At 36.0% G+C, this 17,983-nt stretch overlaps 1 protein-coding gene across 3 annotated transcripts in view; it reads right to left on the reverse strand.

The window, feature by feature from the left end:
• Positions 1–1,347: 1,347 nt before the first annotated feature.
• LOC132101453 (guanine nucleotide-binding protein G(o) subunit alpha) overlaps positions 1,348–17,983 on the reverse strand; it is an 87,948-nt gene continuing 71,312 nt past the window's right edge. The window contains exons 5-8 of one of the 3 annotated variants that reach the window (XM_059506439.1): positions 14,342–14,470; positions 13,255–13,384; positions 5,194–5,347; positions 1,348–3,623 (exon numbers count right to left, since the gene is read on the reverse strand). In XM_059506439.1, coding sequence (XP_059362422.1) covers positions 3,436–3,623; positions 5,194–5,347; positions 13,255–13,384; positions 14,342–14,470 — 601 coding nt within the window. In that variant the 3' untranslated portion in view covers positions 1,348–3,435. Of the gene's footprint in view, positions 3,624–5,193; positions 5,348–7,660; positions 8,573–9,211; positions 9,366–13,254; positions 13,385–14,341; positions 14,471–17,983 lie in introns of those variants that run through there. The other 2 variants (XM_059506441.1, XM_059506440.1) reach the window with 2 other exon arrangements.

Genomic DNA, 17,983 nt, shown 5'->3' on the forward strand with positions numbered 1-17,983 from the left:
TACAGAAGTAGAAGACCACACCGGGTGCAGCTCCTGTCAGCTAAGAACAGGAAACTGAGGCTACAGTTCACACAGGCTCACCAAAATTGGACCAAAAAAGATTGGAAATACATTGCCTGGTCTGATGAGTCTTGATTTCTGCTGCAACATTTAGATGGTAGGGTTAGAATTTGGTGTAAAGAACATGAAAGCATGGATCCATCCTGCCTTGTCTCAACGGTTCAGGCTGCTGGTGGTGTAATGGTGTGGGAGATATTTTCTTGGCACACTTTGGGCCCCTTAGTACCAATTAAACATTGTTTAAACACCACAGCCTACCTGTGTATTGTTGCTGACCATGTCCATCCCTTTAGGACTACAGTGTTCCCATCTTCTGATGGCTACTTCCAGCAGGATAATGCACCATGTCACAAATCATCAAAGACTGGTTTCTTGAACATGACAATGAGTTCACTTTACTCAGATGGTCTCCACAGTCACCAGATCTCAATCCAATAGAGCAGCTTTGGGATGCGGTGGAATGGGAGATTCTCATCATGGATGTGCAGCCAACAAATCTGCAGCAACTGCGTGATACTATCATGTCAATATGGACCAAAATCTCTGAAGAATGTTTCAAACACCTTGTTGAATCTATGCCAAACAGAATTAAGGCAGTTCTGAAGGCCAGTACTAGCAAGGTGTACCTAATAAAGTGGCCAGTGAGTGTACATAATTGGTGTCACTGACGCAGAGTCTTTCTTCACTGTAGCTATATAAAGCCTTTGTGTTGAGTTGGGTAGACATAGTCGATACCAATTACCTCTGCAGTTTCCCATCATAGTCTGCATTTCATCCTGCTATCTTAACACACACAAACTCTTCCTCTCATTTTCTCTCCCTCTCTTTCCATATGTGAAGCTCTCATTGCAATTATGATCCAATCAGAATGGCACAAAGTGGCACTTCCTCTTTTGAAGCGGTGGTATAGAGTGACTGAGCATCTCCTTCTCGCTCTAGAACCATCTGAAGACACACTTAAAAGAGGCACAGAGACATAATTATTTCCATTGGTGTTCATGCACACTACCTTCATGTCCCCTATATCGCATACTAAAATGCTGACAGTAAATAATATATTGAATTGAAACCGATCATGTTACATTTAATCATGTGAATACTGTCTGTCCTTTTAGTATTGGATTAATGGTGGATAAGTTTACCTTAACGCATCCTTTCGTTCATACGCTAACTGATCTCTAATGGTATCTGTATCGTCTCATTTATTTCAGTAATCAGTGAAATATATAAAACGACAATGCAGTTTAGCAGTGGTATGAATAACAGTCAAAAGCGAAAAGCTCCAGGTTTGTAGTCATGAAAACTGTGGCTTTTAATGTAAACACTACATTCGATTGGTTTTCCAGCACGAACATCCCACATGAAAGAACAACCATTCACTAAAGAAGAGGGAGAAAAAGCAGCACAAAAGCATTCACTTGGAAAGAAAAAGAAAGCATTAAAAAAAGAAGGGAAGGAGAATCGAAATCAACGGTGGTGTAGGTAATTTTACAGTTTTTTTTTCTCTTTTTCTTTGAATTTCAAACTTAGAAGGCAGAGAGGGAGGAGAGATACATCTTTCCAAATCTACGTGTGATAGGTGAGAGCTGTGCTTTTCTATGCAGACCTGGAAGGTGTTTGAGTACAATTCTCAAAAAACCAAGAGAAAGCGCATGAATCTGTACAGCCGTGCACAGCCCCGCCCTCTCCGGCACCAGGGGCGGAGCCATGCCACCAAAAAGTGGTTCGTTCAAATAAATCAAAAAAATAAAAAAAATCTATACATATACTGTAATTCAGGCTAAGTAAAGACATTGCAATGCAGAGCGAACAGGCAAAAAGAATTGGTACAGTTCATCAACATCAACATGGGTAAGTCGGTAAGAACAGTTCAAGAGTGGATCACAGGAACCCTTGCAAAATTATTTTCTTTTTTTTAAAAAAGGGGAGAGAGGGAAAAAAAGTTCTGTAGCTACAGAGCACAAGAAATATACCTTTAATAATATTACAGAATAATCATTGATATTGGTATTGTTAACATCATCGTCATCATCGTTGTTTGTTATTTTTGTCATCCTTTTTTTTCTCAATTATTTCTAAGATTCTAGAACTGGAGGATCTACAGCTTTCTACAAAGACTGACAGCCCAATGACCTTCGTCTGCAAGCCTCCACATCATTTCCCTGAACACCCACATCTACCCGCCCACCCCTTAAACCCCGCCCACATGATGCCCATTCTTTTTGCTGCGTCTGTCTTTTCAGTTTTTTCTTTTTTTCCTCTTTTTTTTGGTTCTTTTTATTTTGTGTTTTATTATTTATTTTCGCACCATTAGCTATGTGAAGCAGTTAGCTGTTTCTTTATACAAAGGCTGAGGGGTCATGCTTTCAGTGACGGGGACTCCAATACCCAGCCAACTAAAACAGGAAGAAACCTAGGAAAAAGAAGGAATGAAGAGGGAAGGGTGATGACAGACGAGAGGTAGAAGAATGGATGAGGTGTAGTAAGTACAAAGGAAGTGTGTGGGACAGATGATCAATAAATAAATTAATAAATTAATCAACAACAATACAAAAGTAAAAGTTCCTTACAAGACAAATGTTAATAAGTTCTCATAACAGTGACCTAGTGTTTCTACGACAATTCCCAGACACGTCATTCTCAGAAGGTTGGCACTGATATGACATTTGCAATCATTGTACTGGTTCGACAGGCCCCGGGGTCGCATGCCAAGCGGCCCGGACCCTTCCCCATAGAGCTGACCTACGGAAGTGACGGGGATGGGTTAGAGACGAAACATAAGAAAAGCCTGGGTGTTTCCATTCTCTATGATATCTAACGTTACTACAGTGATTCAAAATCCGAAACAAGGACACGCTACAAACGACTTGAACCGTAGTGCTCAAGACTAGCATAACCGTGGATTTAGCTATCGTCACATTATCGTCAAAGGAAATTCATGTAGCCAGGCAAACATGTACAGGTCATCCCCACTGACTGATATCCATGTAATAAATATACAATTACATAAAACATAAAAAAATAGTCAAAGAAAGACATTTTTCCAAAAAAAAAAAAAAAAAAAATGAGGGTTGTTTAGTTAAAACGATAAAGACCGATAGAGAACGAAACGTACGACAGCAAAGAAAAACAAAAAACAACACAAAAAAGTCCCAACTTTGTTCTAAAACCATAAAGGCTGGGTTTCTATAAGAAATCAGTTCTGTTGGCAGCTCTTTGAAAGACAAACTAAAAACATTTCATATATATATATATATAATATATTTATATATTTGTATATGCCTATTTTAAAATTATCATTATCATTATTTACCAACTTGCATTTTCAATAATAATCATTTCCAAAGAAGTGGCTCGAGAGGGAAGGGGCGGGCCTCAGTACAAGCCGCAGCCTCGCAGGTTGTTGGCGATGATGATGTCGGTCACGGCATCGAACACCACCTGGATGTTTCCTGTATCCGTGGCACAGGTCATGTGACAGTAGATCTCCTTATTAGGCGAGCGGTTCTTGCTTTCAAATTGTGCTTGGATGTAAGCGGCTGCATCGTCATAGGTGTTTGGACCTAGAGGCAGAGATCAATGAGTATGTGAGATCTGATATTATGGCAAAAATAAAAATGACATAAAAGTGGCGCTCTGATCTTCAAATTGACTTTTTTCTTGTCACTCAAAACGCTCATTAACCCAATATTTAAAATGACCTCGGTGACTTCTGACATTCACAAATGTCTCTTCTCTTCCGTTCTCTAATAGCCATGCATTCTTTAACCGGTCCCATTGAGTCCCATTCTTTTAAAGTTCCATTGAGAAGCTGCCATATCCAGACCATTTAGATACAAATTATTTGAACACTTTTGTCTTTTTTTTTTTTACATTTTCAATTAATTGAATTAATTAATTTCATTAAAAAAAAATATCCAAACAAGATCTAATACTAGGCAATGCTTTTCTCATATGTCCTAAGTAACCAAAGATGGACTTTATCATAATATGAACATAAACAATATTGAACAATGTATCAAGATGCTGAAATATTGCATTTATTAACTTACAATTGCATTTAATTATAATTAATTAATTAATTACACATACTTACATATACAAGTTCCGTGTTTTTGAACAATATATTGAGATGTTAATTATATTGTTTTATAATTTAACCATTTCCTTATTTGTTTATAATTAGGTTAATTAATTATACAAGTTTATTATAATCAATTTACACATTTTATATAATTACATACACTTTAATTGTCAGCATGTTACTGTGTCAAGTTTGAACAAAATATCAAGATACTGAGATATTGTATACTTTTTAATAATGTATGTATTAGTTTATGCATATACTATACATATAATACATAAACTATAATTGTCTAAGTACTTTTGTCTTAATTCTGAACAATATATTAAGATGTGGAGACAGCTTTATTAATGTTAACATTGTAACTGTCAAAATACTTTTGTCTCCGTTTTGCACAATATATTGAGATATTATACATCATTTTTTTAATCATTTACTTCATCAGTTTAGAATTATATATTATATTCAATACATTTACTTTATAATAAATTAATACATTTTTACCAAATACTTTTGTCTCAATTTTGAACAACTGTGTATTCATTTAATGAATTTATAATTATTTAATTAATAACATTATTTTAATATGTAGTGTAACTAATGAATATTCTATTTTAAAAAAATAATTAATGTTTGGATGGATATTTTTGTATATAATGTAAATACATTTTTAATTGTGATTTAAGTGTCCAAATGCTTTTTGGGGCCACTGTATGTGGAAAGCAACACTGAGGGTACTGCTGAAAAGGAAGGGGGTCTAACGGAGGCAGTGAATTGTATTCTGCCGTGAAGAGAGTTTGACAGACCTGCAGACATCCCTCTGTGCCCACCTTTTACCCATGACTGCACACGCAAGATTCAGCTACTGCTCCATCCTTTACTTCCCATGTTACAGTGCTATCAAAATGTATACTGAGTTCATACTGTAAATCCAAACTAATGGGTTTTTGACATCACTAAGCCTGATCTGACCGACCACTAGCATCCTTCTACCAGAGTTCAAAACTGTCCATTTTTATAGACTTTTTAACAACAGGAAGCATTCTTACCTGTGTATTCAGGGAAACAGATACTCAGAGGAGATTTCTTGATCTTTTCAGCGAATAGGTCTTTCTTGTTGAGGAAGAGAATGATGGAAGTGTCAATGAAGAATTTGTTGTTACAGATGGAATCGAACAGCATAAGAGACTCGTGCATGCGATTCTGCAAGAGGAGAAGAAACCAGAATGGAGGATAGATAGAGAAAAAGAGGCAGACAGAAAAATCAGAAACATTTAGTGGAGAAATACATACAGCAACAGTCAAGATAAGCAACTACAGTAGCTGAAGCCCACAAAAAGCAAAGAAAGAAACTATGGTTTCAACCTACACAAGTTTGGTGACATTATTCATATCTGCTCAATCCAATAGTGATGATTCACCGCAAATATTCTAATTCTACAGAGAAAATAATATCAATCTGTGTTTTACTTGCAGAAGATGAACTCGAAAAAGAACGCCCCACACCGGATTTCACGAGTACTTTATTCATTCATGTCATATAAATAGACATCCATTGTTCAATAAATAATCACAGCAGTGAGACTCACATACAAACAATAATCACAGCAGTTTGACAAAAACCAACAAACAAAAAGTGATGGACTGTGAGATTACAGTAATATGTTTGATGAGAGAGCATGTCTGACGGGTCCTGCTGTATTTAATCAGCATCAAATATGAATTAAACACTACAATGAAACTCACAATTTCAAATTTAAGTACCATTTTAAGTAAATGATTCAACATTAGCAAAACGTACCTCTTTAACTTATCACATTAGTCAGTCTGGTGAAAGGAGTCTGGATACATCAACAGTTTTTTGTACTGCGGCTACAAGCCAGGGAACAGTTTGGCTTTTGTCCCTCAGCAACGGACAGACTCAATTACCCTTGAGTTTCTTTACCTTGGCCACTGACCTAATTACACATGTGTCTGAGCTGACAATTGACGTGCATTAGCCAGCCGTCTCGTTACTCGTCATTCTTTAAAATCATAATCCAAATTTTATGGCCCACCAAACTGGGATTAAGGTCAAAGGAGTATACTAAAAATGATACTGCTTTCCTTTTACACTCTTTGTTTGGCTTCTACAATGAAAGTCACTATACGGCTATATACACTCTCTAAATATATGAAAACTGACCATTTATAGACCTGAACAATGGCTTAGTACTGACACTGGCCTTATAATAACACATAACTGGTAGTCATAAAGACCAACTTTTTTAAATGAGATATATACATCACCTAAAAGCTGAATAGCTAAATTAATAAGCTTTCCATTCATGTATGGTTTGTTAGGATAGGACAATATTTGGCCGAGATACAACGGTTTGAATATCTGGAATCTGAGGGTGCAAAAAAAAAAAAAATGGAGAAAATCACCTTTTAAGTTGTCCAAAGGAAGTTCTTAGTGATGCATTTTTTAAAAATTAAGTTTTAATATATTTACAGTAGGAATTTTACAAATTATCTCCATAGAGCATGATTTTTACTTAATATCCTAATGATTTTTGGCATTAAAAAAAAATAGATAATTTTGACCCATACAATGTATTGTTGGCTATTGCGACAAATATACCAGTGCAACTTATGACTGGTTTTGTAGTCCAGGGTCACATATTATGAAGCTTGAACTACTCAAAGAAATGACAGCTCTGTGATTCTATTACTTCAATCATACTAATATGAAGCACATTACTCCAGTTGTTGCATATGTGCATGTGATTCTTATGTGTGTGTGTGTGTGTGTGTGTGTGTGTGTGTGTGTGTGTGTGTGTGTGTGTGTGTGTGTGTGTGTGTGTGTGTGTGTAAATCGTTAAAAAGTTTGGGGTCAGTATCTTTTTTTTTTTTAAGAATTAATACTTCTCTTCAGCAATGATACATTAAATTGATCAGTAAAGATTATTACACTGTTACAAAAATTCTATTTGAAATAACTGCTGTTATTAACTTTCTATTCATCAAAGAATCCTAAATAAATGAGTCATAGTTTCCATAGAAATATTAAACTGCACAACTGTTTTGAACATTTGGCAATAATAATAAAACAATATTTCTTAATCACCACATCGGCACATTAGAATGATGTCAGAAGGATCATGCGACACTGAAGACTAAAGTAATGTATGATGAAATGTACTGTAGCATATCCATGAAAGGAATATAATGCATTTTATATATACAGTTTTTAGCATAGAAATGTTAAATAAATATCAATATCAGTATTAATGTCTTTTCAGATCAAATAAAAGATGCAGCTGTGTTAAAAAAAATCTTGCTGGCCCCAAACTTTAATGTACAGTATATATAGAGAGATCAGATATATATGTGGTACAAACCTAGTTATTCTATTTTTCTATGTAGTTACAATCAGCTTTGTCTGTTCTCAAAATGCAATGAGCTAAACAAATAAGACTGATTTAGAATCTTTGGAATGTCCTGGGTGTCTGGTTTAAAAGAGACACTTTTGAAGAGTGCTAAGAGGCTAACATTTTGGTGGTTTGGCTCAGGGCATCGGACATTTGCACTCTCTTCTAAATGCCAAGTAAATGTCAAGCCTAGTGTTTCATCAACACGCTGAGATTGCTGCCAACTCAGAACACATGTAATATGAGCCAGCTTGTGAATATTCACTGAAATTCATATCCATAATGCATTCATTTGAAAATAATGCATGTGTATAGAACATCATTATAGTGCCACTTAAATAGTCATGGGGATTTAAAATATCACCACATAATCTCATTGAATCTGGAATTATTTATCTGCATACTGTGTAATAAGGACAAAATAATATGTCAGACTTTACAAGCTCAGCTACAGTAGCAAAAAGTAGGAACTAGTGGAAGTTTGGCACCAATTTTCCCTTTTTATTTTCACCAAAATATCTCCTGACCTCTCTCTAACACACCAGGAAGGTGTCAGGAAGGACATTCAAAGCACATTCCTGTATTTGTAACAATGTACCAAAATCAATAATCAATAGTTGAGTTCAGACCTTTGGTTTAAATTAAAGAAGAGCTCTGTGAGAACTAGCGCCAGATTTGAGTTAGTTCTCACCTTATAAAAGGCCAACGAATGAACCGACAGACACAACTGGAGACATTTAAAAGTATAAAACAAAGACAAAATGTCATATCTGACAACAGTTGCCACTGTATTTGGGGGTTGTGTAAGAGCTGGGCCTCACTGTAGGTTAGTAAAGGCCACAGAAGCGCAGGTTGTTAGCGATGATGACATCGGTGACAGCGTCAAACACAAACTGAATGTTGTCTGTGTCTGTAGCACAGGTTATGTGTGAGTAGACCTCCTTTTCGACTGACTTGTTCTTACTCTCGTACTGAGACTGAATGTAGCCCACTGCTTCCATGAATGTGTCTGAACCTGCAGCACAGGATGAGTCAATTAGAAAAAGTAAATAAAAGAAAACTGTGAAGGAGGCAAACAATTGTAAAAAAAAAAAAAAAAAAAAAAAAATAGGCAATTAAAAAAAAAAAAAATTACATTTGCAAAGGTTAGCAAAAAAGAATAAAAACAATGGTGGTAAATGTAAACTAGAAACTGAACACTAAAACAGCATACGCATGTTATTTTAAAGTAATAAATCACTTTTGATTCAAAGACATCAAAACTTCAGATAGCAGAAGAAAAATACTGAGCAAAGTATTTATTTTTGCAAAAATTCTTTTGCAGAAAATATTTTCCCTCAGGCAGCAAAACATCAAGCCATTTTTCCCTGACTACAGTTACTCCGCACATTCCAAGATTACAAGCTCTGAGCTACAAAATAAAAATAAAATCTCTTTGCTTCCCCTCAGTGCTGGAAAATACAGAAGTGTAGGCTGTCCAGATTAGGCATGTGTATCCTTCCACAAGGAATAAAATAACAGGATGGTTCTTCTCCTGAAGATTTATTGTGCTAATTGGCTTCTGGAGAGTGTTATTCTACAATCCTCTCCTCATCAATTGATTTTGTCTTTCTTCCTTTGCAAGCATTTCACAACACCAGGATAACGAATTTACCTGTGTACTCTGGGAAGCAGATACTTAAGGGAGATTTCTTAATTTTCTCCTCAAATATGTCCTTCTTGTTGAGAAAGAGAATGATGGAGGTGTTTGTGAACCATTTGTTGTTGCAGATGCTGTCAAACAGCTTCAAGGACTCGTGCATGCGGTTCTGAAAAAAGAAAAATAAGACATCAACATCATTTACAGACATGCATTCACAGAAACAGACATACACATTTACTAAGCTATAAATGGGAAATCTTTTATATATATATACACACACACACACACACACACATATATATATATATATATATATATACACACACACATATATATATATATACATACACACACAACACATATATATATATATATATACATATATACACATATGTATATACACACACACATATATATATATATATATATATACACACACACACATATATATATACACACACACACACACATATATATATATATACACATATACATATATATAAAATCTTACACATGCATAATCCAACCTTTATTTATTTTTTTACATTTTTAAAATAAAAAAATAAACAATAAAATCAAATATTTAGATTATATATACTGATTTAGCTCACAAAATTAACCCCAAATTATAGCTAAGTAAACCCACATACACACACTCGCTCTCAGGCGCTCTTATAAACACTCACACACACATTCAGGTGCAATCACACTTTGAGTGCAAAATTTGAATTTGAAGTGAGAAATGAACAGAAAATAGAAAGGAAATTTAACAAAGAGCCAAGAAGCCAGAAAAGGAAACTAAACATATTCTGCTACCTAAAAAATTTAGTACTTTTCTCATCATGATGGTATACAATGCATCTCATGTTAATTACAATGAGAAAATGATAAAGATATACACTGTCCTTATTTTCATATGCAATTAATAAATGATTATTCTGCTCATTATTTGTTTGTCATCTGATTGGTAATGATTTCAGAGTTGGAAGCAGTGAATCTCTCTTTGATGTGTACGATCATTTTAGGAGGAAACTGGAAAGAACAAGGTCAGCCGATCACTTTAGCCAGCAACGACCCATTGAAAACTGAGCTTTTGGAAAGAGCCAGCAATGCATCTAGAATATCTGATATAATTTAGTTACTGAAACTAGCATATATCAGAAACGAGCAAACATTTAAAGGGGTAGTTCATCAAAAAATGAAAATTCTGTATGACATTCTTTCATCTGTATAAGACAAAGCAACATTTTCGTCCATACAATTAAAGTCAATGGGTTCCAAAACAACATCTGACCCCACTGACTTTCACTGTATGGAGGCATTGACAAAAAAAAAACTAGTGTAGGATTACTATAAAAGAATTTTTACATTGAAATTGCTAGCCAATTTTTTAAGTAGAAAAACACAAATAGTATATTCTTGTAAAACATATTCCAATAATCATACTATATTAATATTATTTGCAAATAAGATAAGCATACACTTTATTTACAGCTTCAAAAATCATTTTTACAGTGTGTAGAGAATGGAAATGATAACAGAATTTTCATTTTGCCTTTCATTTTTCTGTCGGTTTAATTTACAGCACATAAAGCCTACTGCTTCCAGCTCTTTTTAGTACGTGCTTCAACTGAGATTGGAAATGATAATTTCATACCTGTGGAAGGGCCGCTTGTAGAGCTGGGCTGGATTGCTTAGCGATTGGTTAGAGAAGAAAGCCGATGGCGAGAGATGACAGGAGAGCAGCTGAGATGTTTTGAAGGAGAGATGTAAATGCAGAGGTGGCCGCTGGAGGCCACGGGAGCAGCCGAGAGGAACCGGACATGCACCAGAACCCAACACTTCACTAACAAATCCCACCCCCAGTTATGATAAACAACAGTGGAGCAATGCAGAATTGCTCCATGCGTTGTCACAGATGAAGAAAAGAACAGCTCTAAACAAAAGCCTCACACAGGTCAAACTGGAACGCACAGTGTTTGAAGAAAATAAATGCATGTCTGTGTTGAAACGGAGGAGGAAAGGCCACAATGTGCACAGGAGAGAAGGTCAGGACAGAATGCCAGATGGCAAATGCGTAAACACTGATAGAGCACTGAATGGACATTCACAGGATCTGTATGTGTGTTTATCCAATTTGTTTCGCCAGGACTTTCTTACAGAATAATAGAATCTGTCTTCGTTTTTTATCGCTTCCATAGATCAGGTGAATATGGGCAGCTGAGAGTTGCTGTATTTATGGGGAGCCACTTTTCTAGCCATAAAAGCCCTACTATGTTCAAAACGCGTCACCGTAAATCCCTCTGATGTTGTAAAAAATCTCTTATCAGCGTTTGTCAAGAGAGAGTGTGTCTGGGCAGATCTGAGGCCTGTTTCACACGCAGACGTCCAAGCATGACTCATCACACCTGCCATGAATCAATTGGCACAGTCAAAGAATCAATCAATAGCGTGAGGACATGAATAATTCTTTGTTTTTTCTTTTAAAGGACACTGCAAAAGAGTTCACAGAACTTAAAAAGAAGTTTGAATGGCTTTGTGTTGAACTTTGTGTCTACTTAGTGCCAATTTCTGTCCTGAAACTCTAGTTGGCGCAGGCAGATGGGTCCTTAACTCAAACTGATAATATTTTCACAGTGTTAAACTACTTGGCACAAGCTGATTGGTTCATGCTGCATACACAGCCAACGAGCTTGCTGCTTTATATTTAAATGGATAGCTAGCATTCACTAGAGCCTTTCGCAGTGCGCTTTCAGTGTTCCTCTGAAACCCTCCACCTTCCCCAGCTCCACCTGTATAGATCTGTTACGTATGTAATGTTCCTTTCTAAAAATGTATTTTATTACTTTTATTACACACTTTCAACTTAATTGCAGTTTCCTTTATTTAGTATTTTTAAACAGCTAAATTTAATATAGTTATGTGTATGTCATCTCATGCTGTCTATAAGAAACAGACATGGTGAGCAAAGTGCCTGTTAAACCAATGACAACATCAGGAGACAAAACACTCGACTCAGTCTACATGCTGACCTCAACACATGACTAAGGTAACAATGAAAGCATTATAAAAAAGAATTACCATTTTAAGTAGATACAAATTCATTCTGACATCACAAGACAAGTTACTAAACGTGTTGCAAAAACATTAAAAACTGGAAGAAATTCCAGACACGTGCAACCATATTATTCATTCATGCCCCAGTAGGAACCCCAGCACTCTGAGAAACCATTATGTGCACGGCTAGTTAGCAGAGAATAAGCAATTGCAACACAGACATGACAGCTACAATACTCAGCACTATGCAATTATTAGGCTTATCCAAATAATTGTTTGGTTTTTCATTAAATTTTGCTTAAATTTGATGGTACAGTGTTTGGGGCATCAAAACATGACCCATGATTCAAACCCAGGCCACCCACATTTTAGAGCATGTTTGCTAGCAGCTCATCTCCAACAGGCTTACAAAACTGAATGCCAATAATAATTAAATAAATACAAATGCTAATAATGGTATTATTATTTTTTTCACTATTGTTAACTATTTTAAAGAATTTTACAGTATGCACAAGATGACACATACAGCATAAGCATTATCTATGTGCCGATTAGTGTGGGAGTTCACAATGGAGGCCTATTTTATCAACACCACTGACCTTAAACATTTCTAAAAACCGGTTAAACAAAAACTATTCTGTGGCCCTGTTTTAATTATAAGGCAGAGAATGATCACACACTGTATATCATGTTCACTTGAATAGCAGCATAATTGCAATTACAGTGTTCAACAGTGGATGAAGATCATGAAGCCTGCATCATGTAGTTACAGCAGTGATGTCCATCAAGATTTGAAGTCTTTAAAATAATCTCATCCAAGGCAGAATATGTTCAAATACCCATAAATCATGTTTGTTAGTGTGTTAAATATGCACACTTGAGTGTATATGAAACACAGAAGGTGAGTGTGCGCATGCAATTGAGTCTGTGTGTGTCAGAGCATAAGCACAGATGTGTGCATTTGTGTCTCTGCGTGTGAGTGTGTGTATAGTACTCACCGTGGTCTCGTCTTCATGGAGCACTTGGTCATATCCACTCAGAGCCACACAGAAGATAATGGCGGTCACGTCCTCAAAGCAATGAATCCATTTCTTCCTCTCCGACCTCTGACCTCCCACATCAAACAGCCTGAGTGGACACAACTCAGCATGAGCTCAGAACACAACAGTGCACTGCAGCATGCAAGCAACATGCTGTACATTACCGTTCAGTACATTTTTTTCAAGAAATTAATACTTTTATTCAGCAAGGACACATTCAATTAATCAAAAGTAAAACGTTAAAGACATTTATAATCTTATAAAAGATTTTAAATAAATTCTGTTCATTTGAACTTTCAATTCTTCAAAGAATCCTCAGTATCCACAAAAAGGGATCATGTGACATTGAAGATTGAAATAATGGCTGTTGAAAATGTATATTTGCCATCACAGGAATAAATTACACTTAAAAAATGTTAAGAGGAAACAGTAATGATATTTCACAATATAACTGTTTTAATGATTTTTGATCAAATAAATGCAGCCTTTGTGTCGATTATGATTATACTTAAGACTGTTATATGACTTTAAATCTTAAATATGTAATGATTTTCACTTAATATCATTAGCAGATGTGTCATTCACATACTAGAAACTGCTTCAGATTGAACATGCAATTCTGCTGTCAACTGAGGTCCTGCCCTTTTCTACAAAAATGCTAGCTTCTGCTGTAACAGTATGGTTTGCTTCTAAATCTGTCTTCAGAATAATAGTGTCAGATCTGCCTGTCTATCTCCCATTTATTTCACGTGCTATCAGCTGAGAGAGTGTAAAAAACGCTTTGAGAAGATATGAAGTGAGATGATGTCAGTGTTTCGAGATATTCTTCTACATTAATCTTGGTCTACAACCACTCCAGTTGTAACGCGAGTTAAAAACACTTTTTGCTACATATATTAGATCAGGCTTTTTTCATCTGAAACATGGTCCAATTATGAATCATGAATGAGTGAAAATGATAAAAACTGTAGTACTCAGCCGGCGAAAAGCTCTGAATTACACGCCGTACATTCTGATGCATAAATCACACGCCAATCAGTCTCACCTGAAGTGCAGGTTCTTGAAGGTGAAGTGGGTTTCTACAATCCCTGTGGTCTTCACTCGAGTTCGCAGAATGTCCTGCTCTGTGGGCTGGTAGTCTGGAGCACCAATCCGATCTAAACTGTCTAAGTAACTGAAGGAAGAAAGATGGAATGTCAGTTAGAACCCACAGTTTTCCACAGAACCTGCCATTCACATGAAGTAGAAAAGAGATACTAGTAGATTTTTTTTAACCAAGGAAATTCAGAGCATGTTGTTTTTATTTCTTAATGCATAAAATTATCATAAATCAATCTCTTAAAAGAGTGTTTGTGAATACACTAAACAATGAAAAACCGTATTTCAGCACAAAATCCTATAATTTATTCACTAACCAGCCACACACACATACATATATATATATATATACATATATCATTCTTGTGCCACTCACAGCTGACACACACATGAACACACTATCCTTTTCAAAACGCAGCAGTGATGCAAGCAGACAGAGAAGACCGAGCCCGCTTTTAAACAATGTGTGATGCATATTCTCCAAGGCTGTGGATGACATTTATCTTCCAGATGAAAAAAACAGTGAATTATGTGTGCCTCCAAATTGGATGCCAGTTGAATTGAAGGTCGAAACATCCATCAAAGCCTCTGGCTGGTAATACTGGTAGACAGTAGACACTAATGGATGATTACATCAAAATGCAATTCCAAAAATGTTTTGACACATTTAGAAGGAAATTACTGCTGGAAACGTATTTGGTTCCTAAACAATTATCATTCCGTATCAGTTTGAGTTTTCATTTTGTATCCTCCTGTATAATTATATCTTGTATATTGTCCCTTTTTGCTTCTCTCTCTTTCTTCTATCCCTTCTTTCCTGTCCATCTGTGGCAAAGTGATGTTGCAGTAGAAGGTTTCCTTGGTTGCTGCAGAATTCTTCAGGGAAATATGAACATTCCACTGTCGCTACTGTCTTCAGCGCTCAACTACACCAAAGTCCCTTCACAGAATATATCCTGCTAAAAATTAGAGTGTTTTCATCTGGATATAGATTACAAGTCAGCTACCATCTTGGAAATTCCTCCTATAGCTACCTAGCTAAATTCTACGTACAGTAATGTTTGAGCTAATGAAATAATACTCGATTAATGAAAGCATGCATGACAAAGACTTTTATAAGTTTCTATTCATCAAAGAATCCTGAAAAAAAATGTGTTGGTTTCCACAAAAATATTAAGCAGCACATCTGTTTTCAAAATTGATAATAATACTGAGCACTAAATCAACATATTAGAATGAATTCTGAAGCATCATGTCACACTGAAGGCTCAATTTAAAAATTACAATAATATAAAACAGTTATTTTAAATTGTTATACTACTGTGTTACTGCTTTACAAACAAATGTAGCATATGTGAGCAGAAGAGACTTTAAATACATACAAAAAAAACATACAAATCACAAACTCTTGAACGATGGCATAGAATCCGTTCAAATCTACTTGAATGGCTTAAGATATAAATCTGCAAAATTGTTTGTCTATATTATGAGGCAAAAGTATATTCAAATCTGACAATGACACCATAAATTCAGCTTCTCCAGCTCAAATCAAGCTTAAAAATCCCTGTACTCTTCAGGTCGGTCTACCTAATGTGTGAAAGCCTGAGAAAAAACAAACAAGTGTATGTAGATGGCAAATGACACTGAAAGGCAGGACGCCCTACAGTCGCCATATTTAGTCTTACATTTATTATTATTTTTGATTTATTTTTCTGTGACTCAATCGTCTCCTCCCCCTTACACTGTCCCTGGCAACGTATAGGTCCTTCTTACCTCATAACACCCTCTCCAGCAAATAATTCCACATACAACAACATACAGCCTAACTAAACACTCATTTTAAAATGATTAATCAATAAACAGCAGTTAAATCTCTGATAATAATGTGAAATGTCCTGTCCTAATTTTCCTGTGGTTCACCACACTGACTGTAGAGGGTGCTGTTGCTGTGACTGTAACTTGCTAAATTGTATTAAATGTTTAATAGTGGTGCTTTAGGTTTGCTTGATCGCTTAGTGGCACTTAACTCAAGTCTACAGTAGTACCTGACACAGAATGAACTTAAGTACTCAAGTATGAACTGCTCTCATAGGACACAAATGGGACATCACTTGAACAGCACTAATAAGGATAACCATCCACTGACATTATTTTTGAATCTATTCTCTTTGATAGTGTTAGTGCTACCTCACCCTCTCTCTCTCTCTGGGGCACCTTTCTTTGTGATCTGTATCTGTTATCTGTTAGCAGATTTAGTGCAGCTATGTTAACTGAGGATTTCCATAAGCCTTTTTTACAAAGCAACTGGGTTCGAGTCTCGAGTGAATGTACAGCGCTCTCTCCCACCTTCAATACCACGAATGAGGTTCCCTTGAGCAAGGCATTGAACCCCCAACTGCTCCCCGGGTGCCGCAGAAAAAAATGGCTGCCCACTGCTCCATATGTGTGTTCACGGTGTGTGTGTGTTCACTGCTGTGTGTGTACACTTTGGATGGTAAATCCAAAGCACTAATTCCGAGTATGGGTCACCCATCCTTGGCCACATGTCACATCACTTTCACTTTCACAACATATTAAGCTGCCAAGTTTTAAAAACTGATAACAAGAAGAACCATTATTAATATTTGAGCAGCTCAAATAATAATTCATAATTCTGGATCTAATGGCTGATGAAAAATTACATTTGATATTACATGAATAAATTACATTTTAAAATATATGAAAATACAAAACGATTATATTTTTAACTATAATAGGATTTTACAATATTACCGTTTTTTTTTATACAGTATTTTTGATTAAAAAAAAAACAAACAAAAAAAACGAATTATTCCCAAAAAGTATTTACACACACATTTATATTTGTGTGTGTGTTTTACAAAATAATATTATAATGCCTTTTAAATCTAAGCATGTTTAGTTGGCCGTAGGTGTCGAGAATATACACATTAAGGAAGAATCATGTGCTTTTGTGTACAAGTCTCCATGTGCGCAAGCGCATTTTGATATTTGCAGCTGTGCTAAGGTTTTTCTTTTTCTTTTTTTATCTCCTATGAACTCGATGCCCTGATGGTGCTCTGAGGAGTAGCAGTATGTACTATTGTAAATCTTTTATAAACACGGCAACACGCTACGTGGACTTCACTCTGTCGTTTTAGGCCTAATGGACAAGCGGGCGGGGTTATGCTGTAGGGTTTCTTCATTTCTCTCTCTCCTTTTAGTATGGAAAACTCATATCTCTCTACCACTCAGGCTGCTTGCCAGCTCTGCCCTTCCCCCTGCTCCCTCTCTCTCTCTCATACGCCATCTTTCTTTCTTTCTTTCTCCCTCCACCCTCCCTCTGTTTCCTGCTGCTGCTGCTTGAGTGCTCTGCCTGGCAACACCTCTCAGCGGCCTGCCTGCTGTCTGCTGCTCCCCATCATGGAGAGAGAGACAGAAAGATGTGCAGAAAAAAGAACTACAGGGCAATGGAGATATTGTGTCATTTATTGAGGTAACAAAAAGAACAAATTCTGGGTGCTGCAAGAATGCTAAAATGAGCCTGTTCACAGATTATTAAGGAAATTGTAGTACAGTGTTATAATTAATA

The sequence above is a fragment of the Carassius carassius genome, chromosome 23 (assembly GCF_963082965.1).
Source record: "Carassius carassius chromosome 23, fCarCar2.1, whole genome shotgun sequence".
Classification (NCBI taxonomy): Eukaryota; Metazoa; Chordata; class Actinopteri; order Cypriniformes; family Cyprinidae; genus Carassius; species Carassius carassius.